The sequence below is a fragment of the Oenanthe melanoleuca genome, chromosome Z (genome assembly GCF_029582105.1).
Source record: "Oenanthe melanoleuca isolate GR-GAL-2019-014 chromosome Z, OMel1.0, whole genome shotgun sequence".
NCBI lineage: Eukaryota > Metazoa > Chordata > Aves > Passeriformes > Muscicapidae > Oenanthe > Oenanthe melanoleuca.
The window spans coordinates 61452587-61478053 of NC_079362.1; the positions used below are offsets into that span (position 1 = coordinate 61452587).

Genomic DNA, 25467 nt, shown 5'->3' on the forward strand with positions numbered 1-25467 from the left:
GCAAACCTCAAATGCCAGAAGCAAAAAATACCATGGCATTTCAATAACCTTTGGTTATTATGAATATATGTACTCACTGAAATGCAAAGGTACTTCCGTAGAGATTTTTAGCAGCTCGGAAATTGGATTCTTTGGCTGGTGGACTGCTGAGAAGAAGGAACTGGTGGGGAGTGTGCATAAACTTCAGTTGCTGCAAAATAAGAGTGCACATGTGAAGAGAAGTTGATTAGTAAGAAATTACTGTAATTCTCTGATGGCAATCCTTAAAATGCCACGCTTTTCCACATACAGTACACGACTGCATCTAAGTAACTACATCAACTAAGCTGAAACTGGTCTCACTTCCACAGTTTCAAGCTGAAATCAAATAGTAAAAATTACTTTCAGTTTATGAGACATATGGAAATTTTTGAAACTAGATTTCAATTAAAAATGGCTCTAGTAAATTAAACTGAACAATTTCATTATAGTATTCTGATCAGAGCTGGCTTTGAATTGAGGTTATTTGGAAAAAAAATGTGGATCTCCTGGTAGATCATGTTTGTGTGCACTGCTTTCTGTATAATTCTGCATCTAATATTCTATATGGCAACAAAACAAAAAGTGATGTTTTTCTCACTTAATCTCAAATGATAGGACACCTGAATTTGAGCTACTCACCTCAGGTTTTTTAGTGAACATTATTCCCTTGACCTATTTCAGATACTCATATGTTTCTAAAAATCATGACCTGAAACTTCCTTGTCTATTAAGGGAGTTTGTATAATCAGTTTGAATGAAGACACCTACGTTTTGCTACTAAACTCCCACCTAAAATGTTAATACAAGCCATAAAAAATCAGATAATAATAAGAGACTCCACAGACACTTACCCTATTCACTGGTAGCTTCACAATATGTGATCTATTACTAGAAATAACCCTAAAATAAGAAACAGATGTATTAGATGTGGCAACCAAACCGAACTTCTTAAAAATGTATTATGAATGGCCATCACAAGGCAGCCAGCTGCAGGCCTCTAAACCAGATGGAAATAGGCCAAACCTTAACTAGAAAATGAGATCAGAGGACCCAGATGAGGTCCAGAAACAGTCCAGAATAGCTGCAGTTGAAAATAACAATGTTAATTATTAGGCTAACCTTATACTCCATTACACTGGTCAAGTGATTACTCACTACAAATTATACTTTAATAATTATTATCTCATGTGAATCAACTTTATACCATTGTAGAAGAGGATGTGCAAGCGGGTCTTGTTTATCCATCTGCTTCTTTATTTCCAAGTAAGGTGCCTAAAAAAGAGTAATTATGTTATTTCTAGGGTGAATTTTATATGTTACATTGCCCATGATTTCATCTATTAAAATGAACACATGGGACTCATTATTAGGTTTAAATCACAGCTTTACTGATACACAGCATAGTAGAGTTATAAATGTGTTTTGACAACAAGAATTAATATAGCAATTATTTTCCCTGGAGTAAGATAATAAGCATATAATTAGCATCAAAATTACTATATTATAGCAAACATTGGTGATCTCAGGGAGAACAGAAGACATCTATTTTTGTGTGGCTCTTAAGAAATTGGACTGGAACTTCACAAAATTAAGTCTCTCAAAAAACCACAAAATAATCCACTTTGGTATTTTTAACTGTTTCAAGGTATAAATACCATATCATATTATAATTTCTTTGAAAACTGTTCTTGATTTCAATCACAATGCAAAGTATCCCTTTAAAACTCATTAAAATTAAAAATTGTTTTAACATTTAAAAAATCCAGAATAGTAATTATTTTTTATTTTTAGAAGACATAATAAGAAAACATCATACAGAAATACATGATTTTTAAATAATACATGGTTTTTTATAAGATGTTACACAAATTAACAAAAAAATGTATATTTTACTTTTGAATTTATTTTATTCCTCTCTATACATTCTTCACCCAAAAAACTCAAGAGACCCAACCTTCCAAGTCCCCAACTATACTTAGTTGATCAAAAATTTTGCCATAATATAAATAAATATCATGTCATTCAGACTGCCATTCAGAACATGTACACAAGATCAATTTATTTTGCTTTGGAAGTAAAGGTCTCTGGCTTTGATATTTCCAGAAATGCAGCAGTTGGTGATTACCTCATTATAATGTCTCATTCTGCTGTTATTATCTCTTACTTAAACTTCAAAAGATTTGAGTTCTACTTCATTACTTTTATTTAACTGGCCTTAGGGATATTTTGAATGAACTTTTCAATATTATTACAGTTACATAGGATAGAGTTGATACTACTGACTTCCCAACCTATCATAGGCAGGCAATACAAACACCTTTGAAGTCCTAGAAACAGTGATTACATTAGGTAAATAGTTTTAAATTTACCTGTGTCATCTCTCTGATGGAAGTGATACTGTCCAATGCTTTCATTACTCGGTCATAGTTCTTCTTCTGATGTGGCATAAAATACACAAATAAGTTCAAAGAGTATTAGTCTTTGGCTCTAAAAAAACCTGAATTCTTTGAGTGTGTATAAAACTAAAGCTAGGAGAAATGCTGGGCAAATCAATTCTTTCAAACATTTCTAACCATTAGCTTTCTTCCACCTCATACATCCACTCTCATTTATTGTCCAGAAAAATTCCATGAAAAAATATTGTTATGACCTTTCTTCTTTGAATTTCATGGGGATCTCCAAAACACTCGAAAAATCAGGTCATTTTAAAACAAATATTTGTAACCAAACACAGTTATTTGGACAACATGTTCTTGTGGTAAAGAATGCAGTGACCCAAACAGACTTTTTAAATAAAAATTGTGACTTTTAATAAACAGATGTGTTTCTGTAAAACTTCCAAAGTCCTTTAGTGGTCCCTCTGCCTCCCCCTGATCTCTGCTGACCACTCTCTGCTTGGGAGCCACAACCAGGCAGCTCCTCCTGTCCTGAGTGAACAGCTCGCCAGCCCATGCTCCACCACTCCACAGGGCATGGCACCCTCAGCAGCTCCACTGCTCCCCATCTTCAGGGCTTGCCAACACCACAGAACACCTCAGCCTCTCCTGAACAACAGCTCCTGCGTGCTGGCCTTTGCTCAGGAAGAGTGAACTGCATCCCAGAGCAGCACATGCCAAGCTCTCCTCCATGCCTTTGGGGAGATGGCTCTAGAGATGGAATATTCATGACTTGAGGGCTTTCCTAAAAGGCAGCATTTGGAGCCCAAAGAGCAGGTAATGCAAGCACAATTCTTTACATCAAAACTGATGCTTGTACAAAACTCAACTATCAACATCTGATAGAATTACACACAAGGAAATAACTGCTTGCAGCGAGAAAATGAGGTGACTGAAATGGTATTTCTACGAATGAAAAGATGGACTGGAAATCCTCTGGCTTACATGACCTATTTCTCTCAAAGGTCATCTTTTTTTTTTTTTTTTTGTCCAGTATGCACATTGAGTGAAAAACACACGGAATATAAAATTTTGCATCTAGAATTTGTCCCTTAGAAGAGTTTACTGGCTTAAACATAACCTGCAGTCTTGTTGTCATGGTTTAGGAATGGTATTCTCCAATTTAGTGTTCCCTCTAAAATCAAGCACTGCTCACTATCCCCTTCCCCCTCCTCCTTCCACTGCCCCTCTGCTGTGGGATAGAGAAGAGAACTGGAAGGCACAAATGTAAAGATCAGTGGTCGACTGTAAGAACAATCAGCTGGAAACAGCAACAAACCAGCATTAAACAATATCCAACTGCTCCCTCTGCCAAGTAAAATGGGAACTGTTTTCCCTCTTTTCCCTGGAAGACAATCCTTGCCCCCTGCTCCCAGCAATGACATGAGGTGGTAAAGAATAATCTCTGGGTCTCAGCCATGCCCCATTTTACTACTACAAAAATGCAGTACTGTCCTGGCCAGAACCAAGGACAAGTCTACATTCAAGTAATTTCTCAGAGACAATAAATAAAAGCTGCAAAGTTTTGAAAACACTCTTGTGCTCTACTCTGGGGCTATACCACATAATAAAGGAGACTCCTCCATGAGAAATCTTTGCTTTGAAATCTCATGTCCGACTAAACCCAAGTGATGACATAATTAAAGGTAACTACTTACCCTGGGGTTAAAGGCCAGCATCTGAGGATCATTAGGATCAACTACAGAAGGATATGGCTCAAAAATGACAACTTTCCTAGGTGATTCTAATGCAGACCGACACATAGATACTAACAGATCAACCACCTGGGGAGAAAGAAAGACATATTTATCACATGTTTATTCAAAATATGTACTTTTATACTGTATCTTCCAGTCTTCCTTTTTTTACACATTATAGACACATTATATTTCATTGTCACCTACATTGCCCAAATTGTGTTATCCACAGGAGATACTTTAGGACTAAATTTCTTCTGCTGACCTCAACAGAATTTGGGCTCAGCCATGGCATATTATTCCACTGCATGTAAGTAGGACAAGTACCTGGTCCTAAAAGTATTATAGTATCAAATATATTGCTTAAAGTATTGCTTTCTCTTGTGCACACATGTGAGTTCCTGTATCAAATTTATTCACAAAGGAAATGATATTGTGCTGCATCTGTGTATGTCTGTATAGACATGCCAGTAAAAATGTTGCTCAAGAACAAGGAATAGTCTGTCAAATTTGTACCACTTTCTGCTCTTCTCCCAAAGACTGCAATCACAGAAACACTTGAAAACATTGCTTCTGCTAAAGCCAGAATACTGCAATGATTTAACAGTCATCTAAGCTAGGCTAGGGCATCCTCTTCTTTCCATCCTTTTGTACAAATAACTACACTTCTTTGAATATCTATGATTTTCACAATTTCTCCACAGGATTGTGCATGTAATGTGCACACAGATGTGTGCACATAAGCACACACACCACTTAGACACAGATTCCCATGTAATTGTTCCAAAATACGTAATTCAGAGGTTAAAAATAAAATACAGCAATAACAAACATGAGAGAATGAAGCTTTCTGGCAGCTGTGAAATATAAATCCAGCTCATAAAGAAATCCAAAACTGCTACATTAAAAAAAAGCTAAGGTACTAAAAGCTGCAGATTAACTCATCTCCCCATGTTTTGTTTTTTGTCTTTTTTTTTTTTTTTTTTCTTCTGAAAACATTCCTATGTGAAAACAGACTTTTCCAGGAAAGAAAGGAAAAGCTGAGACAAGCTGGAGTTAGCAGATATCCCTGGTTCCCCCCTCAACTCCACATGGATCAGATCTCATCTCAGAGCTCACACTCATCTAGAAGATCATTTGGATGAAAAAAAGATCATTTGGATGAAAAAAATTACAGTTCTTTAGAGAGCCAGAATGAAAATAAGAATAATGATGAAAGGGAAAAAGAAATGTGCTGTGGTGACTCATATAGCTGCCATTCTCCTCCTCTGCTCCTTCAGCATGAATGGACAATTTTCTCTGTCAGTTTTTATATATTCTGTTAGTTCCAGTTACTAAATATCTCACATATATTGAAAAATGAAATTACTTAAATAATGATCCCTTCTCCAATGGTTCTCTGATTACTTTCCAGTTTATACTGTCTGTATGTGTGATGAATGTTTCAAAACAGGGCACATGCACTAGCATTTACAAAGGAGATAAGCAACCAGATCAGGCAGCAGACCTGCCCCTGTGCAAATATATTACTGTGAAACTGGGTATGAGTTCACTGTGCTTCTGAGAAGCACTTAGGGTCTGCTGTCACAGAACACTGCTAGGGAAGAGAAGTTTGAGTCCCCAGGTCTTTTAATGCAGAGACTCAAAGTTGTCTTGCTTTATGATTTGCATGATGGGAAACTATCTTAAAACTGGCACAGTTCTACTCAGACACCACCTATAGCCCTCCTTCAAACACACTGCTGACTCCTAGACTCTTTCCAACTCTGCTCTTTTTTTTTTTTTTTTTTGTTTTTTTGCACCTGATTTCCCCCAAAGTCATTGTTTTGAGTTGATGCAATGCAAAACAAACTGGGAGGTAAATCTAATAGAAACCCTGTAACACAGCTTTGCATATGCATTCCTTGGGAATAGGAAGTGGTGTGGATCTAGCAGATGTCCTTAAAACTGGGCATGAACTCCTCCTCATTTGGAGATACTGAAGTAAGTAAGTAAGGATTAAAATAGTTGCATGAAGAACAAGACAATACTTGCTGATGACAATTTCTCCTGACATCAGTCCCTCAAACAGTGCCTCTCACACTCAAGAGATTCTTTACAGGGAGTAGGAGCTATCCAAAAATCAGTCATCTAATTTTCAAGCATTTTGCCTACGTGACTAATACAAGGCAACCTGAGTTCAGGCTGGAAAGTTTTAGAAAGTACAATCACTTATTATTAAAGAAAAGCCATCAGATTATTTGGAGGGACAAAGTAGGGTTGTGCACCTTAGGAAACTAGCTGAAAGCACAAAAGACAAAACAGGATATGATTTCTAATGACAGGAACTGTATTTAGGCCTCACTAGACAAAATGATTTGGAGGAAGATTCAGAAAATGTGAACATTTACCTTTTACTAGTCATCCTAAGATTGCTGGGCTGTAGGAGAAATAAACACTGTGCCGACAGTCAGTGCCATGATTCACACTGTCCTAAACTAATGACAAAAAGAGCTCAGATGGATCACACTCTAGAACTGATTAATTCTTTCTGCAAACAGGAAAATGGAGGTTTCAGCCAGATCCAATATACTGAGCTAGCCACAATGCTTTCACTAACGTGAAATTTAGCAGAATTTAGCCACCTAGGTCCAATGGGACAGCAGACAAAACCCCTTATCAAACTCTTTCTTAAGCACTCTTAAGGCTGTAATCACTTCAGAACTCTACAGTAAAGCCCTGTAAATGCAGAGGTACTCCAGAGATCTCGAGCAAGCTCTGCATATGCCTGCAAAACAGATACTTACATACTAAGTGAGAGCTAACCAGGGCTACCTCTCTACTTTCTTAGCTCTACTGAAAAAAGCTTATACCTAAGTCTTTACTAATTTTAGGAAAGAAACTTTCCAGCTGTTCAATGAGTTATTGGATAGGACCCCCAGAAAAGTGTTTTCAGTGATGAGGGAGCAGATCTTTAAGAATGCCTTCCATAGAGTGCAAGAGCTCTCAATCCCCATGTGTAGGAAATCAGGAAAGGAAGACAAGATGTCAGCATGGACGACTCCAGACCTGCTGGTAAGACTAAAAAGAAAAAAGGAAATGCACAGGCAGTGGATGCAGTGATAGATGTTCTAGGAAGAATATAGGGACATAGCCTGCTTATGTCAGGATGGGGTGAGGGAGGCCAAGCTGCAACTGGAGATGAACTTGACATGAGATGCAAAGAATAATGAAGAGGCTTCTGAAGGCTTATGAGCCAGAAAAGGAAGGTCAAAGAAAGTGCACCCCTCTCTGAACACAACTGGCAAATGGTAACAATGGCAGACAATGAGAAGGCTGAGGAGCTTGACAGCTCTTAGCCTGTTCTCACTGGCAGTCTCCCCTTCACACACCTCTCAAGTGGATGAAATTCAAGACAGAAAGTAGGGAAGCAAAGTGCTTCCCACTGTCAGTGAAGGTTAGATTTGAGAGCCCCTGAGGAATGTGAACATAGAGAGATCTATCTCCACTCTAACTCAAAAGGCATGGCAGTCAGGTGAAGTAACAGGTGACTGGAAAAAGGGAAATACTGCACCTGTTTTAAAATGGGTAGAAAAGAGAGCCCTGGAAACTACCAACCTGTCAGCTTCACCTTTCTGCCTGGGAAGATCATGGAACAGCTCCTCCTGGAAGCTGTGCTAAGGCACATGGAGGACAGGGAAGAGATTCTGGACAGCAAGCCTGAGCAACCCAGTGGCCTTCTGTAATGGAGTGATGACATCAGTGGAGAAGGGAAGTGCTACAGATGTTATTTATATTCTGTAAATTCTCTAGAACAGTCCCCCTCCAACACCCTTCTCTCTAAATTGAAAAGAGATCAATTAGATGGATGGACTGTTCTGTGGATAAGGAATTGGTTGGATGGTAGAGGTCAATGTCTTATGTCCTGATGGCCACTGGTGATGAGTGGTGTCCTCAGAGGGCAATACTGGGACAAAAGCTATTTAATGGCAGAGAAAGTGAGTTCAAGTGCTCTCTCAGCAAATTTGCACATTACACAAGCTGAGTGGTGTAGCTGATGCCCGAAGGACAGGAAACCATCCAGAGGGACCTGTACAAGCTGGAGAAGTGTGCCCATGGGAATCTCATGAAGTTCAACAAAGCCAAGGGCAAGGTGTTGTACCTGGGTCATGGTAATCACTGATATGAGCACAGGCTGGGCATGAACAGAACCAGCCCAGCCCTGCCCAGAAGGACTTGGGGGTGCTGGGTGAGAGGCTGGACATGCCCCAGCCATGGCACTCACAGCCCAGAGAGCCAAACGTGTCCTGGGCTGCATCCAGAGCCCCGTGGGCAGCAGGGCAGGGAGGGGATTCTGCCCCTCTGCCCTCATGAGTGTCCACCTGAGCACTGCATCCAGCTCTGGGGCCCTCAACTTAAGAAAGACCTACAACTGTTGAAGCAAGTCTAAAGGAGAGCCACAAAAATGATCAGAAGGCTGGAATGCCCTCCTGATGAAGACAGGCTGAAACAGCTGGGGTAGTTCAGCCTGTAGACCAGAAGGCTTTTGGGAGACCTTACTGCAGCCTTTCAGTACTTAAACAGGGATGATAAGATGGGGAAAATCTTTTTAGCAGAACCTGCTGTGATAGGACCAGGGGTAAAGGTTTTATACTGCAGAAGGGAGATACAGACTAGATATAAAGAAGATTTTTACAGTGAGGGTGATGAAACACTGACACATGGTAGATGCTCCATCCTTGGAAACATGCAAGGTCAAGTCAGACAGGGCTTTGAACAACCTGATCTATTTGAAATTGTCCTGGATCACAGCAGGGTGTAGGATTACTCGACCTTCAGAGGTCCCTTTGAACTCCAGCTACTCTGTGATTCTACAGTTCTAAATGCACGTGTGATATAACATGTGCCTGAATTAAAAAAAATATTCTCACAGGACTTCAGGTTAAGGAAGAGGTGGGGCTTTGTCTGCACATCTCCTTCCATTCCTTACAAACCTAAACTGTTATCCCAATATTTGGTATCTAGATGTTACAAATACAGCCATCCAGTGGTCTTCAGACATCAGATGAAAAGCTGCTGTTCTGATTCCACAGTCATATTCTCAAATGAGGAAGCTGACCTACACTGCAGCAACTTTCTTCCTTTGAGGATATGCTCATGGCTGTATTCAGGCACCTACCTGAATAGTTGATTTCTAGTGAGTAGTGCTAGTTAAAGTTAAATAAGCTCTTTCAAAAAACCCATGTTGCTTGCTATGTAGGAGCACAGTAACCAGAAAACTGGACACAAGTGCACATTTCATTAATGTGTGCAGACTTTTACCATAAGACCTTAAAGAGGCTTTAAACGTAAGATCTTTTAACATTTGTTTTTAATGAAACATTGTATTAGTGATTTGGAAGGGTAATTTAAAATACTTTAAGAAAACAATGACAGGGTTATAACTACATCAATAACTGAATTTAGAGTCAGGAAGCAGGCTTATATTAAATTCCTTATCCTGGAGAAGAAGAAAGAACCCTATGTAGCAGTATCAGTAAGGACTTTCCCACTGCTATGTAATGATCAAAACAACAGATGCTCAGTGGATCCCTGCATCCCAAGACCATGAACAGGAAGTAACTTATTAATTTCATGAGAGTAGTAATGGCTCATTAGGTGGAAATAAATGTGAATTATCTCCAGATTACAATGGCTGCCTTTATTAACAACCCAGGTGACCTAATTGAATACAACAGGGCACAAAATCACAGTTACTCTAATTACATGGAAGCAAAACAATGGAAACACCTCATTAGTACTGTTTGAATACACCACACATAAACCAGTGCATTAACAGCTATAACAGTGGACAAATAAATAATATTTACCAAACAGTACTCATATGGTCCATACAAGTCAAAACACACACTGGAAGAGATTAAGTGGACAGAGTAAACTACTGAAAACATTAGATAATCCTACCTGTGCCCCAGTTGCAATTTCATCAGCAGCTTCATTCATCACTCCTAATGTTTGGAAAGCAAATACACAGAGTTCCCGTTCACAGACAGTGGGCTATACAAAAAGAGAAAGTTAATTTTATTTCTGTTCTAATTTGAGTTCTTGCTTTCAGCATGTCATACCTACAACAAAACCCAAACACAAATAATACTATTTTTTCATATTTTAACTGCAATATTAACTTTAAATACTTAATACATATCAATTATTGAGGACGATATTTTAGAGAAACATTTTAATAACCTGAAGAGCAAAAGTGAAGAACTCTAAAACTTTTAAGTACTCAGAGAGGCTAAATTTAAAAGAAATCTCAGCACAGTTACAAGACCAAAATTACAGGCATAGTACTCAAATGTTTTTAAGACTATCTATCTGAAAACTTTCTACATAATTAAAGCTAATGGAGAACAAATCCTGAAGCTGATGGAAGCAGGTTTATTCTTCATACCTTCTTACACTGCTGCTCAGAACACATATAAAAATCTGATCTGGAAGACAAATTTCTTGAAGAGGCTATTTTTAATTTTTAACAATTAAGAAATTATTGTTAATAAGAAATAAATATTTATATAATGATATATAATTTATAATGACCATAAATGATAATTAATAAGTTGATAAGAAATTGAATTAGTTTATAAGAAAATCCATTACATTTTTACAGCATAAACACTATATTTTGAAGCCTACTTATTTTAAGAAATAAAGGTACTTCAAGTCTTTTTTCAGGTGTTAAACAAATAATAAAAACCCCTTGTTGCTGAACCAGCTTTTCCTATTAAATAACTCATTATGTCATCACAATTAAAAATATGTTATCTTAACTGCATATTGAGTGAGAACCTTTTGCCTTCATAAAACAGACAAAGCAGAAACAAAAAGGAACACAGCTTTAGGTAATGAAAATAGGCATGTCTTCATGGGCTTCCTAACTGTTTACAACACTTATAGCAATTCCATCTTATTTACTGAAAGATAATTAGCAGACCAACTCTTTAAAGGCTCAAGTAATATCACAAAATGAATTGTTTCAAGCATTCAGAACGAACAAATAGTTGAAAGAAATACAAACTAAAACCTTCCTTAAAACTACCTAATAAACATAACTTTTTATTACAATGTTGAAAACAATCAAAAATACTTTCTGGATACTATTTATTTGAATGCATAGTATTAAATCCTAGCTCATAGAAACTGAAACTTAGCTTTGTAACTAAAAGTTCTGAGTCTAGTGATCACAAGTACAAAAGCATTTGTTGTATGCTTTGAAGTTCAAGCCTCTGCTTCTACAAAGTGCTTGCAGAAATGAAAAAATTAATTAAACACACAAAGAAAACCCAAAATTTAGCTGAATTCTGTTTCAGGCAACAGCTTTGCCAGTAATAAGCATTCTGCTGTACTTGCAGTCACTTGCTTTGCAGCACTTAAAAAACATTCATTTGCTGGGTTTCAAAGATCCAAGACCTCAATAAACATCTGAAATCTTCTGGACTGATACAGTCTCACTTCATTTGCTTTACAAGAGCAATCATCTTTCAAGTCTGATAGTGTCACCCATTTGATTTAGTTTATCTGCCATGTTACATTGCATTAGGCAGCAGATGAAGCCAAGCACGATCAAATTCATTGTGCCATGACAGGCTGGACAAAGAGTATCTATTATTGCCATTATTCTTGGGTTTTCCACATTTAGAAGATGGTTAAACCATTTGTTCAGTTGGGGTAGCTACCACAATCAACAGTATACAGAGACTTCCTTTATTTCAGAGCAAGGAATAACTCTGGAATAGCAGAGCAATCTAAGTTTGGCCACGCTTGTCATGAAGAAAACGTGAAAGAAAATACTTATTTTTGATATTTTGTTTACAGTTTCAGCAAAGTAAGTTATCCTGAGACTTAATGACGGCAAAGTGAACAAACAGTTTGTCACCATTTCTCTTTTCTCTGCCTCTCTGTTATGATCCCAGAAGTGTCTGAGCATCTGGAAGTTAAGAAAACAGTTGTACTTATGCTTGACTTTTAAAAGTCTTTTTTTTTTTTTTTTTTTTTTTTTTTTTTGCTTCAGGCTGACACTGGAGAACTCTAGATATAAGGACAAGCAAGGCAGCAGAATTTCAGCCCTGAAGTGGAACAGATACTTCTGTTAGGGTCTATACAATTCTTCTCATTTTGTGTATTTAATAAACCTTTCTGTCCACTACATATTTTGTCAATACAATACAAGGGGGAAAATAATCCCAACCCTGCAGGCGAAGGGACGTTTCCACAGTCTGTCTTCATATATCTAGCCTGGATGCCTTTTAGCCCACGCTACAGTAATTTTAAAAGTACTTTTGAATTCTGCTTCTGGAATTTGTCTCAATTAAAGAAAATAAGATGCTTTTAACTTAAATTTCCCACAGGTTTTAGCAATGTATTCCAAAAGATGTTGGTTTCAGTGTCCTCTACTCCAGTCACTAGTTTAGCTCAACAATTTAGATTGTTCAAACCCCTAAGAAATGAAAATACTAATTTGCAGTTAGGAAGCAAACGTTTGAGGAGCTCGTTTGCCACACTCTGTGACTTACCTATTCACTATTACATTTCCTGACTTACATTTTGCCTGCAATTGTGCATGCTAGAAACAGTGAAAACATATGAAAACTAAGTTAATATATAAATTCTAGAAGGAAGTTTAAAGAAAACCACAAGCTTTATGGGGAAACTGAGATTCAAGGCTGCTCCTTCTCTGCTGATAATGTTTTGCATATTGATAGTGTGGTTTCTCTTTATGGTGTCCTCTCTTGTCATAGGATGCCAGCCCTTGGGACAGGAACAGCATTTTTCTCACGATGGATCATAAATATGAGAAATGTCCCTGGCAACACTAAACAAACAAGAATACCACTGACACATTTATAAAAGCTATGTTGTTCCAATGTCACCTTTGGATAATCTTACTGTGGTTCATTTATATGTAATACTCAACAAGCTAAACTTTCTAAGAATTTTTGTGTCTGTCCATGAAATATAGATATATTCTTACTGTGGAGCCAGAAATGGAAAGACTAATCTTAATTAATCTTTTCTTGGATTACTATCTTCCATTGTTTTCAAGAGAAAAATACACGACAAAACAGGGCTTAGACACTTAAACATTTATTTCTGAACATGTATTTCGTCCTAGGTACACACAGCTCCACAGATTACAACCACCACCTTGAGGATATGAACTGACTGGCTCGAGGACTTTGTTGTTCACTTCCTGAAGAAGGCAACTGTAACTCCTCTCTGCAACAGCAGCTACCAGGGTCTCACACAGACTTAATTTTTTCTCTTGAAAATAGAAAATTAACATAAAGCTATTAGTCTTCACAGAACTACTAGCTAAGTGAAGATCACTGGTGCTGTAACACTATTAGGAGGATCAGAACACCAGTGGGGAAAAACCAGAAAAAAATGAGACATGGGCAGTTAACCTGAGACTGCAAATGCTTGGAGGCAGAAGGCAATGACAGAACCAGAGAGCATCTTCTGAATGTTTGAAGTTTTCAGACTTTTCCTTTGGCCACCCCCATTTTTTGTGTGATCAGGAGCTCCCACCCAACTGCTGCTGTGGTGAAAAAAGAACAGAGTTCCTGCGTGTCACAATGCAAATGTCATTTCTTTCTGCAGTGACTGAGACTGGCAAACACACAAACCCCCGACACACTATGACATATCCTGGTTCTTGGACTAATACACTACCTAAAATATTTTCTAGACAATCTTTCAATTTGAAGTAGCTGGAACTTTATTAGCTTGTATCAATCTAGCAACTTTCTAATGTGGGCTGCAGCTGTGCTCAGTGCCATGTGTCGCTTTCCTGTGTTCTGAGGGATCTGACACAGACACTAACGAGGCTGTAACATGACTGACACACTTAAAAACTATTGATCTAACAGGAGATGCTTTGGGGAAGACTCACTGCCTGACACACAACAAGTATAATAAATGGTGGAGGTGAAACCATTAGTGACTATCCCGCTTTTCTTAATGAAAGCAACAGACAAGGAGACAAAATAGAACTTCAAATCTCTGTTCTGTTTCCTACTTTCCACCACACCAGCTCTGGGTTTTACTGTAAGGGAAACTCTCTACATAGTCTCTCAATATTCATATGTTACTTGGAATACGCTGCTCAAAGACATGGGAGATACACAGTGTGATGAGATACAACCTGAAGAAAGATGAGAGTAGACTGTGGCTGAGTAAGAAATGGCACTTGCTCTGCTTGGCTTTGTTTTGACTCATTCAAATTTTATTTTCTGTGATTTTCTGTGATTTTTTATGCATCTTACATACTTAAAAAAAATATATTTCTACTTCACAGATATAGAAAGAAACTGTGACCAAACGAGCTTTATAGAATGCTAGATGGGCAAAGTGCACTTGGTAACTTGCTGGCAGCAGGAAAAATTATACTGCAGTCATTTTACTCTGTCAAATTTCAAAATATTTGAAATCTATTCTATTACAGTTCAGATTGTACCTGGAAAGGCTTTTTTCATAAAAAAGAGATAAAACAATCTATATTGTGGCATAAGGATTAGAAAGATCACAGCTTTATTCCACAAAAGTCCTGGAATTCCATAAGCATCTTGGCTTAACTTCAGTCTGACTAAACATATTGTACACCTACAATTTTCTCCACAGTTCAGTGATGTCTATTCTGTTCAAGAAATGTCCCAGTACTAAGCAGCATACTCAATGCTTCTGTGTTTTCAATGGTGTCTAACACTTGAATTCAAAGCACAGAGAAATTCAAGACCTCTTCAAGTCAACATGAACCCACCGAGGGCAAGATTTCACCCACAGCAAACAAAACATAACTGAGAGCACTTTGGGATGAAAAACATTTTCAAGCTGCTTACTAATGGAAAAAATTAATCATAATTACAGCACTGTGCTTATTTTTACAGCTAAATAATAAGAACAGGTATTTCAAATATTACTTTATGGTATTCTACTGTTCATATTTTACAGGAAAATATTAAACAGCAGAAATGTATGCACCAAGGTACAAATTTCAAAGAAACTAGCTAAAACTAGAAACTAGTAATATTTAATTTTGTTGATTTTTTTTAAACTAATTCCTTCTTTGTTCTGAGGAGTGCTCATTCTGAGGTTTCAACACAAGATGGCACTCTAGAGAGACCTCCTTACTAAAAAAAAAGAAAATTATACACAGATGGTCATTTAATTACCCTATTGAATATATTCTGAGATTATTTTGTCCTGTATAATTCTTTCACAGGTCTTTAAAACCCATTCAGTCATGCTGTTCTGTCAATGGCCTTAGTATTTGCAAATGAGGAATTTGGAAAGGCACAGAACAGCAAGATAGACATTAGCTTTACAAATTGCACTATGTAAAACCTGAATAAGATCAAAGAATTACAGAAAGATTGAGGTTGGCAGGGATCTCCACAGGTCATCTAGTCCAACATCCCTGCTCAAGCACAGTCATCTGGAGCCAGCTGCCCTGAACAGACAGCCTTTGAATTTTTCCATGGATGTGAACTCCCCAGCCTCCCTGGGCAACCTCTTCCCATGCTCAGTCACCTTCAGAAAAGGTTAAAAAGTGTTTCCTGTTGTTCCACTGAAGCCTCCTGTGTTTCAGGTTGCATCCTCTGCCTCTTGTCATGTCACTGAACACCACCGTAAAGGGCCTGCACCCTTCCTTCAAATATTTATAGACATCAGGAAGATCCCACCTGTGCCTTCTTTTTCCTGGGCTCCCAGCCTTTCCTCCTGTGATGTGCTCTAGCCTCTTTATTCATCTCAGTGACCCTTCCCTGGACTTTCTCCATTAGCACCATCCCTTTCTTTGCTAGGAGCACAGAATGGAACAGTGTGGCCTCACCAGGGCTGTGAGCAGGGGCAGGATCACATCTCTCCACACACAAAGACAATTCTACTGTTTAATGTAGCCCAGAATACCATCAGCCTTCCATACCACAGGTGCACATTGCTTTCTTGTGTCCAAGATGTCCTTTTCTGGCCAAGCCAAGCTGTTTTCCAGCTGGGTGTCCCCCAGCACACACAAACCCCAGCATACCTGGGTTTGTTCCTCCCCAGCTGCAGCACTCCTTGCTGAACTGCAGGATGCTCCTGGCAGCTCCAGCCTCCCAAGGTCCCTCTGAAAGGCACCCATTGCTCTGGAGCACCACACACCTCTCCCATGTTTCCATCACCAACAAGCTCTGATGATACAGTCTGCACCATCATCCAGGTGATTAATGAAGGTACTAACAGGACTGGACCCACTACTGACCCTTGGGGTACACCATGAGTTGCTGACCCCCAAGTACACTTTACACAGCTGAACATCACTCTCCATGCCCAGACATCCAGCCAGTTTCCACTCTGCCTCCCCACCTCCTCAATCAGCCCATGCCCCCACAGCTTGTCTAAAAGGATCTTATGGCAGACACTGCCAATGCCTTACTCACGTCCAGGCAGGCAATACCCACTGCTCTCCCTCATCCACCGCACCAGTCGCTTCCTCAGAGAAGTTTAATCAAGTCAGTCAAGCATCAATTCCCACTGGTGAAACCATGCTGACTCTTTGAGAGGATTTTCTTGTCCTTAATGTGCCTCGAGATGGTTTTGAGCCTTGGCTGCTTCATCACCTTCCTACAGATCAAGGTGAGGGTGACCAGAGTGGAGTTTACTGGATCCTCTCCTTCTTGCCCATCTTAAAGAAAGGACTGACATATTCTTTACTCCAGTCTTCAAATATATCTCATATTTATTACACTTTTTAAAATCAGATCCTTAAATATAATAACCACTTTTGTTAATGACTTGTGATCTCATTACATTAAATGTTTGTAATAAAAGTATATGCTGAATTCCTAAAACTTATTCTTTGCTGTTATAGCAGCAAAAGTGTTGCACCATTAAAATGCAACTTAGTCCTTCCCTAGAATATTATAGTAATAATAAAAGGAAGACTTTCATACAGCACTAAAGAAAGCTAATAGTCTTCTAAAATTGAACCAAATAATGCTTAGGTTTCTTTATTACATTCTTAGATCTGCTCTGAAAAATACATTTTTTAGCTAGATGAACCAAAACAGATGGTTGAAAAGGACCTTTAGAAGTCAGTCAGTACTTTTATTCTTTCATACAGGACTAGCTTTATCTAAACTTCATCCAAAATTTTAGATAAAGCTGAAGTAAGATTTTTCTAAAGTTTTAGCAAGCATTATAAAAAGTTGCTCAAAGAGGCTGTGTACTCTCCATTCTTGGAGATCTTCAAAAGCCAGTGGATGAATTTTGAATGAAAATTCCAGTTTCAGGAATTTTTCCCTAGAGACACTTGCCCCATGCAAGAGTATGTCAGTACTTCAGAATGGGTTTTCTAGAAGTCATTCACCTTTCCTAAATTAATTTCTAATATTTAATCTAATATTGCAGTTTGACAGAAATCAGGATAATCTATGTAACTATTTCAACAACACGGATGTGAATGAAATACCAAATGATTGAAAATGTTAGGAGAAAAAAAAGCATTTCACAATATGTTATTGAAAGAATCCAAACCCAGCCATTAATTAGAAATAACAGCCCATTCTCACTCATCTAAACAACTTCTCTGTTGAAAACAAACTCGAAGACAGGAACTTGAGGGTAATAATTCAAAGGACCGTACCCTTACTTTTTTCAGTAGATTTACCATGTCTGCCTTCTGTCTGTCTACTCCATGAAACCTCTGTTTGACCTTTCACTTCCCCCTTTTTCAAAATGGAACAAGGAGCTACCTCAGAAGGTGGCAGAGGTCCTGAGAGCAGTGTAGCACAGTGCCTTGCAGGAGGATGCCCTGTGATTCTCTGTATGAGTTAAGGATGTTTGGATGTACTGACTGCTGTCCCAATTCTTCCTAATGATTTCAAAGCTGTTTCTTAATCTTTCTGTGAAAAGTGAAATATACAGGTTTCCTATCATCATTAGAAATTACTGCATCAAATAGTATTGGTCCATGTCATGTAAGAGCTTAAATATATTTTTTATTCTTAGGAACCATGTATTCATCACATTTTTTTCCTCTGCTTTGCAGAACAACTGCAAATCATTCCACACAGTGATTCTGAGTAATTTTCTGATTTTGGTGGTACTCATATTATATAAGTGTATCTCTCTAAACATCCAATTTGGCTTTTATAACTTCTGGTACACCACAAATAATCCTTAGATCTCACTGTATCTTTGAAATAAATACAAAAGAAACATGGTATGATGAGAACTTTCATTCACCCCCATCTTATCTGGAAAAGGTGTGAATACTTACAGGAAAACATTGACTATTTACTTCTGTGTTGTTTTATTAAAGCAGATGGAATAAAGCAGTGGGCCATGGGCCTTTACAAAGAAGAGTGTTACAACCTTGTGATGTTTTACAGTACTCTTCCAAGACTCCTTCCTCAATTCAAGAAAACCTTTGTTCTTCCCCTTCACAGTAATACAGGTGCAGTTCCTTGTGAGGGCATTAGGTTTGGGCACGTTCTAAGGTCACCCCATCTGCCTAATCTGTTTTGTTTTCTACATACACAAACCTGTGAAATTGAGTATTTAACTCTGGTCTTCTGTATTTCAGGGAATTCTGGAGCTCAAAAGAAAACTGGTTATTCTCAAAGATACTCACCTTACTCTGTAAAGAAATTCCTAAGAGAAATATAAGAATTTCTTACTTATTCATCTTCACTAAGCAGATTAAGCAGCCCCTTTATTTATCCTCAATAAAGGACCAAGAAGGCCTAACAACACCCAAAGATTTCAATGTACAACAGGGTCCCTCAACCAGCAGAGAATATTTGCATGATCAGATAATTACTGAGGGCTCTGGAGGAAGACAGATATCCACTGTAAAATCAAGTCAAACACTCAATCGTGTCATGAAGCTGTTCTGCAACAGAATCATCCATACTGTGATACATCTGCCATTTGGATAAAGTGCCTAAACAAAACCATACAAAATGAGACATCTTGTTGTCATCAAGTGGTTGTTATCTTATGGGAAAAAAGATGTCAAGATTTAAATAAACTTAGATTGAAATAGACATTAAAGCCTGACTACTCCCCTAGAAAAATTAGTTTGGGAAAATGAAACACAATACTGAGAAGAAAGTTTGCTGAGAGAGATTGATTTAAAGATACTTTATAACTAAGATAAAATGATAGCCTACAGAAAGAAAAAACTTTATCTCTCTATTTCAGATGGTTTCTTCAGCTGTTGTGAGGATGAGATTTCTGAATTTCATGAGTCAGTAATAACCAGCACAAAAAACTACGTACAGCATAAGAGTTTGTAAGTAGGTATAGCATTTCTCAGTACTAAAAAATTGTGATTGTTGTGTGATGGCAATTGTTGAATTTTTTAAACTGCATTTAAGAAAATTAATAAACTACACTATAGTTCAGGAAAGGCACCAGGCTGACATAGGAGAGGATTAGAAGATCAAATCTCTCTGTGGCTTCTATATAACCTCATAAAACTCCATAAAAGATCAGAAAAATCACGCCTATATACATATTAAAGTAACTTTTCAGCAATTACTTTATTATGCTTTTACAAATTCATAGGTCTTTGCTGTTAAAAAAGAAGGTCCAAAATACAGAAGGGAAGCTCACCATTAAGAGTTCCCACACCTAGACATGAAACTGTGTGCATCTGTGTGGAGGAACTAAACTTTAAAGGGAGAAACTGGTGAATGACTCAGAGTTATTTAGTCTGTGGCACTTCTTGTGACACAACCTGCTACAGAGAGAACCTATGCCTTTGGGATGCAGGGATCTGTGGAAAATGAGATCTGGACATTCCTGCTAAGCACTCCGTGGCAAGGAGTTATCAAACCTGGTGAGGTCACTGTGGTATCCAAAGAGAGAACTCTTTACAATGGCCAGGGACCCTCAATTAGGCTACACTGCATGTAGCCTTGCCTTAAATGAAAGCTTGCTGCATTCTTGTCACTAAAGTACTCAGTTTCTGAGATCTGCTCCTGCAGTGATACTAAAGAGAAAATGCTCTTTCTCTTCACATACATTATATATACACACTATATATATATATACACACATAATAATATATATATTATATATTATTATATACATATATACATTATATATATATATGTACTATATATATATACATATATGTACGTACATATATATATATTTGCATGCATGGATGTGTATGTGTGTATTCAGCTGAAGCACATATATAAACCTCACAAACTGTCTCCTTTAAGCTGCCCCTGGCTAGAGCTCTCAGTAGAGTGAAGCATAAATTTCCTTAACACACTCTAGGGCAAGCTAATGCTCAATTCAAACTGAGATCCTTTCTCACCTTCTACAGAACTGAAAACTCATTAATGGCTCTATATTGAGTCATTCAAGCATACATAGAGCATGCTAGATTTCTTCCTGGTATCTAGTTTTTCCTAGGTTATATAATGGCATTCTTTCATTTTTGCCAAGCTTGTCAGGTTATGCTACTTCAAAGGCACTGATGAATATATATTCAGGGGCAAATTTGGTTGCAGCTTCTTCTGTTGTGAAATGCTGACATATGCTTAAACTGATAGCTATAAAATGACCCTTCTTTAAATTGAAGATATAAAAGAGTAATTCTGAGAAATTTTAGACTGATTTTAATCTTTATCGCGGGAAGTAAGGAATTAAGATTCTTTTGCATTTAGAGCAGATAACTTTCCATTCTGTTTTTTTTTTTTTTTTAATAGAATAAATCCTACTGTTTCCTTTGACCTATGGATAATAGATGAATAGATAAATTAAATTATGTTTTTCAAACTTTAATCATTCTTCAAACAATACTTATTTTGTCTTATCACTATTTGTTGTATGTAATATACACAGCAGTGCATTCAAAGACAAACAGTAAGGAACTGAACCTTTTTTACAGGCTTCTAATCAGTTTTGGCTACTGATAAATCTGTCAGAAAACCTTGCTTTTAAAAGATAGATATGAGATTGAAGAGGCAAAAATAACACTGATTGGATATCCAAAACTACAGGGGTTTAACCATGACTTAAAGCAGTGTTAACTGGTATGTATGTGCTTTTACCCATCCCACCACTTGCACACCCTGCATGCAGTCAGAACACCCGACCCTGGTGTCAGTCAGTGTCACTGGGAATGACACTGAGGTGACTGCTGCTACCAGGCAGAGCAATAACCCTCCTGAATTTAGCTACATGGAATTATCACAGACAAGATCTGCTTCAGCTTATGTGCAGTTGGCTGGCCATACTGTGGAGAAACTGTCTGGTGCCCAACCATTCACTCACTGGAGTTAGTTTTCCATGGCTTTAGTCTTTTATGGTTACTCATGTTTCATTACTGGATGAAGGGCAGGTGAAACCAGAGGATTCTAAACCACAAGACCAGTCCTAAAGCTAAGAACTGTATTCTGTTAATATACTCTTTCACAAAGGCACTGATTCAGCAGCTCCAGGCAGTGTGTCTCTCATGACCAATCTTACTCTTTTCCACAACATGCATTCACCAGCAGCAGGAGAGAGGCTACAGTGACCAGCAGGCAAAATTCTGCTCCTGGTCATACAGGAAGGAAAGGAAGAGCTGGATAACTGGCCAGACTGGGGATAGTGAGCCACAGCAATGTCTCTAGGCTGGGTCACTGCCAGATCAGGCACTTCACAGAGCATCTCCTTCTACTGCCTTTTTTATCACATTTGAGGATGGCTCTTTCCAGCAGCCTGTGAGGAAAACAAGGTCAGAAGCACTTCACAGTGCTGGCATTAACACCAGTGTATATAAATACCATGGTTGTGGCTTGATAAAAGCTCAGAGATGAGGTGCCCAAAGCTTTCAGAAGAATGCCAGAGGATTGGGAAAGCACTCTAATCACTTCTCTGTTATCTGGCTGTGACTACTGCAGCACAAGTGTTCAGTGAAAATAATGCCCCTTTACATTTATGTGTGACACACGCCTAACTTCTCTCTCCCTTCCTTATAAGACTTTTTCCCCCAAATTTACAGCAAAATCTAATTAATATGCTTAATATTTTTGCATCTCAAAGGAGTATTAGGATGAAAGCCATCTGAAATAACTCAACATGTTTTCCAACAGGTTTCTATGGTCCACAGCTATTCAAGGCACTATAAAATGCACTGTTTACCAGCACACCACTTACCCTCAGCATAGGGCCATTCTGGAACACATGAGGTTCATCACAAACTACACAGTATTCATTCAATACTGGTATCCGCTGCTCAGCAAATTCAATAGTCTGAGAACAATGAAAATGAGAATAACAACATCTGCTTAAAAATAATTAACAGTCAGCTCATGTTCCACAGTGTTTCATAAATGAATAGGATAAGACATCCTACCTGCACAAGAAAGCCACGGTCTCGCACCGGAATGCATTTTGCACCATAATTTTGCTGCAAGGGAAAAGTTGAGGCAACTTCAGTGATGGCAGACTAATCATAGGGAAATGGCAAAATAAGTTTTAAGTTTTTGCATGTAAATATGTAAACAATTTGCACTTAAAGAGATCTCTCACTTGCATGAACCAGGCATATAATCAATCAAATAATCAATCCTTTTACTGTTTACTGAGTATGGGGTAGGTTTTTAGTATTTCTTTTCTAGTTCTTAAGTCTGATGAAGGTTTGTAGCTCACCATCTGAGAAACTTCAAACACCAGTGCCTTCACTCCATCCTAATAAACTGATGTTTGGTAACTTCCACTATGTTCTCACTGTGTATTGCCTATCCAAATATGGGCTGCACGTTTAGGCTTGAAAGACTACTGTAACTCTCAGCAGAGCTGAAAACCTTTTTCTTTTGTATGTACTAAGGTCTCACTTCTACTAACACCACACTAAGAGGTCTTTATGCTCAGATACTACTCAAATTCTTTTTCTTTAAGCAGACAACAACATAAATTAGAAGTAACTTCTGTTACAAGAGTCAGTAAGATTCAGACTTCCCTCTAGATTGACATCTATTTCAAACAAACCTTGTTCTGAATAGAATTAGATCAGCTCTATTTACAGTGTTTGGGCTGGTTTTTAAAATAGGGCTATTTCCTTCAATTTCTCTACTGCTTAATTGCTTAACTGCTTTTCCATTTTCCTTCCAGGCAACAATCCTACTTGTATTCATATATGAGACTCTATTATTTTAGCTGAGAATTGAAGATAACTCAGAATCTTGATTCATCACTTCTACATTCCACTGATTTCAAATTGCAGTTAGGCAGCCAGGCTACCCATATATCTGGTGCCTGCATACAAAATGTGAAATAGACCCTTGATGCCCTTCCACTAACATCAGTCAAACTATATCTGACTATGTATGTGATGATCTTCCCTCAAAGTAAGTGCACTGGAGCAATAAATTATGAGTAGTTTTTATAAGCTGCCAAACAGGGCTTGCCTTTCTTCCCTATCAACTGATAACATCAGTAATGAAACCTAGTCAGCTTTTCATTATCTTATAAAAAACAGAGGGACTATTCCTATTAATGTCAGGAGAGAAAAGTCTTGCTATGTTAATACATCCTCTGCTGAATCAGAAAAAACTGCATCTCTAAACTGCAACAGGTAGAAAGTCTGATGGCTCATCTTAAATTAATTTTGCTGTGCACATCACATAAATCAGCCACACAGCATACATACAAATGACCTTACAGAAGTGTATCCCTGCCTGCAGATCTGAAGATGATAGCTTAAAGCATACTAAACTGAATTACCATGAAACATAGCACACACAGTCTCATTTCATTTTTTAGAATGCACTATTTTAAACATATGTATAGCATCTGAAGGAAGAATCTGCTTCCAAGGTACCACCAGGCAAAAGGAGTGGAGAGAGCTATTTTCTAAACACTTCTCCCCAGATCAAACACAAAAAAACAGGCCGTTGCCTTGAAAGACTGCAAACAAACCCACTCTTCCTTCCAAAATAAAAAAAGTAATCTTTTAAGAGGCATAGGCAGAAGAACTGATTTTGACAGCTCTTTCTTAAATGCAAGTGTATATGCTACCCTGTTTTCCCAATAGACCATGTCTCTGAGGAAAGTAAGAGCGTCAGCATAGGCTCAGCTCCTTGTGTGGCCTCTGATGCCCCTCAGCACATTGGAAGGTTTAACCCTTCACAAATCACAAATGTGCAAGAGGTGAGTGGAACCATGACTGAGTTCATTCCAGTATGATGGTGGTGACGATGATGAGGATGATGATGATGATGATGGCAGATGCAAAGACTAGAAGAAGAGGTGGTGTGGCACTCAAACCATCTAATGGACAGTTGCTTCCTGACTGAAGCAAGCAGGGAAATGAGGAAAGTCCTCTGCAACTAACCTAATTTTGCAGCACAGAAGTGCACTCTCTCCCTTTTTCCTGCAGGATGTATGAAAGGAAGAAGTGGGTGACTTAATTTTTCTCATGGCCAGCAGCTGTGCATTCAACAGAACACATAAAATCTCTGTCCTGACCCCAGCAAATTCTGCTTTCATAACTTAAGTATGTGTGTATGCACAGCTGTTTGAGCCCTCCTTAAAAAGCTGACTTCACTGCTCTGGTCTTCCAGTATATCCAATATAGTCACTAACACATATCCTAAGTATTAATGCCCTTGCACAAAAAGCATAATAGCACATTTGGAAAATAATAGGAGGAAAATGAGCAGAATACAAAAAAAATACTACGCACAGCAGCTTGTGAAGGTGATGATGAGGATGGTGTTAAGATACCAATAAGCCCTGAGGTAAGAGAGAGCCTCCTGCTCTCTGCCATGGTGGACTCCTTGAAAGGCTCCATTTTGGATGATTTAGGGGCATTGGAGTAAGTCTTGCTGAGCAACTTGTGATTCTTCAATCCATCCAATTCTTCCATTCTAAGGTTACTGGAGTAGGATCTGCTTAAGAGTTTGTGGGGCTTCAAGGTGCTGTTGTGCTCACATCGAGGATCCCCAGAGCACGACCTATTCAACACCTTATGGGGCTTTAAAGTGATGCACTCCTCCTGCTTGACAGCTGCAGAGCAAGCACGACTCAGCAGTTTGTGCGATCTAAGAGCCATTGTCTGTTCAGCCCTCGGGTCACTCGACAACGAGCGGCCAAAGGTTCTGTGAGATTTTGTGGCACACACATCCTCCGCCTTCACTGTGCTAGAGCAAGTCCTTCTCAGTAGTTTGTGAGTCTTGGAGATGCCATCCTGTTCTGACTTCAGTTTTGATTTATTTTTACCACAGCCAGGTGGAGGATAACTTGGCGACCTTAGAATAAAGAAGATGTCAAAGTTGGACAATAATCAA

General features: G+C 38.3%; 1 protein-coding gene across 2 annotated transcripts in view; it reads right to left on the minus strand.

Moving 5' to 3' along the window:
• The window catches only part of PARP8 (poly(ADP-ribose) polymerase family member 8), a 114211-nt gene that overhangs the window by 11099 nt on the left and 77645 nt on the right, over window positions 1-25467 (minus strand). For both annotated transcript variants that reach the window (XM_056514241.1, XM_056514240.1), the window contains 9 exons: window positions 24864-25428; window positions 22533-22586; window positions 22334-22429; window positions 10097-10189; window positions 4115-4240; window positions 2391-2456; window positions 1226-1293; window positions 873-921; window positions 78-190 (listed from right to left, as the gene is read on the minus strand). In XM_056514241.1, the coding sequence (XP_056370216.1) occupies window positions 78-190; window positions 873-921; window positions 1226-1293; window positions 2391-2456; window positions 4115-4240; window positions 10097-10189; window positions 22334-22429; window positions 22533-22586; window positions 24864-25428 (1230 nt within the window). The remainder of the gene's footprint in view (window positions 1-77; window positions 191-872; window positions 922-1225; window positions 1294-2390; window positions 2457-4114; window positions 4241-10096; window positions 10190-22333; window positions 22430-22532; window positions 22587-24863; window positions 25429-25467) is intronic.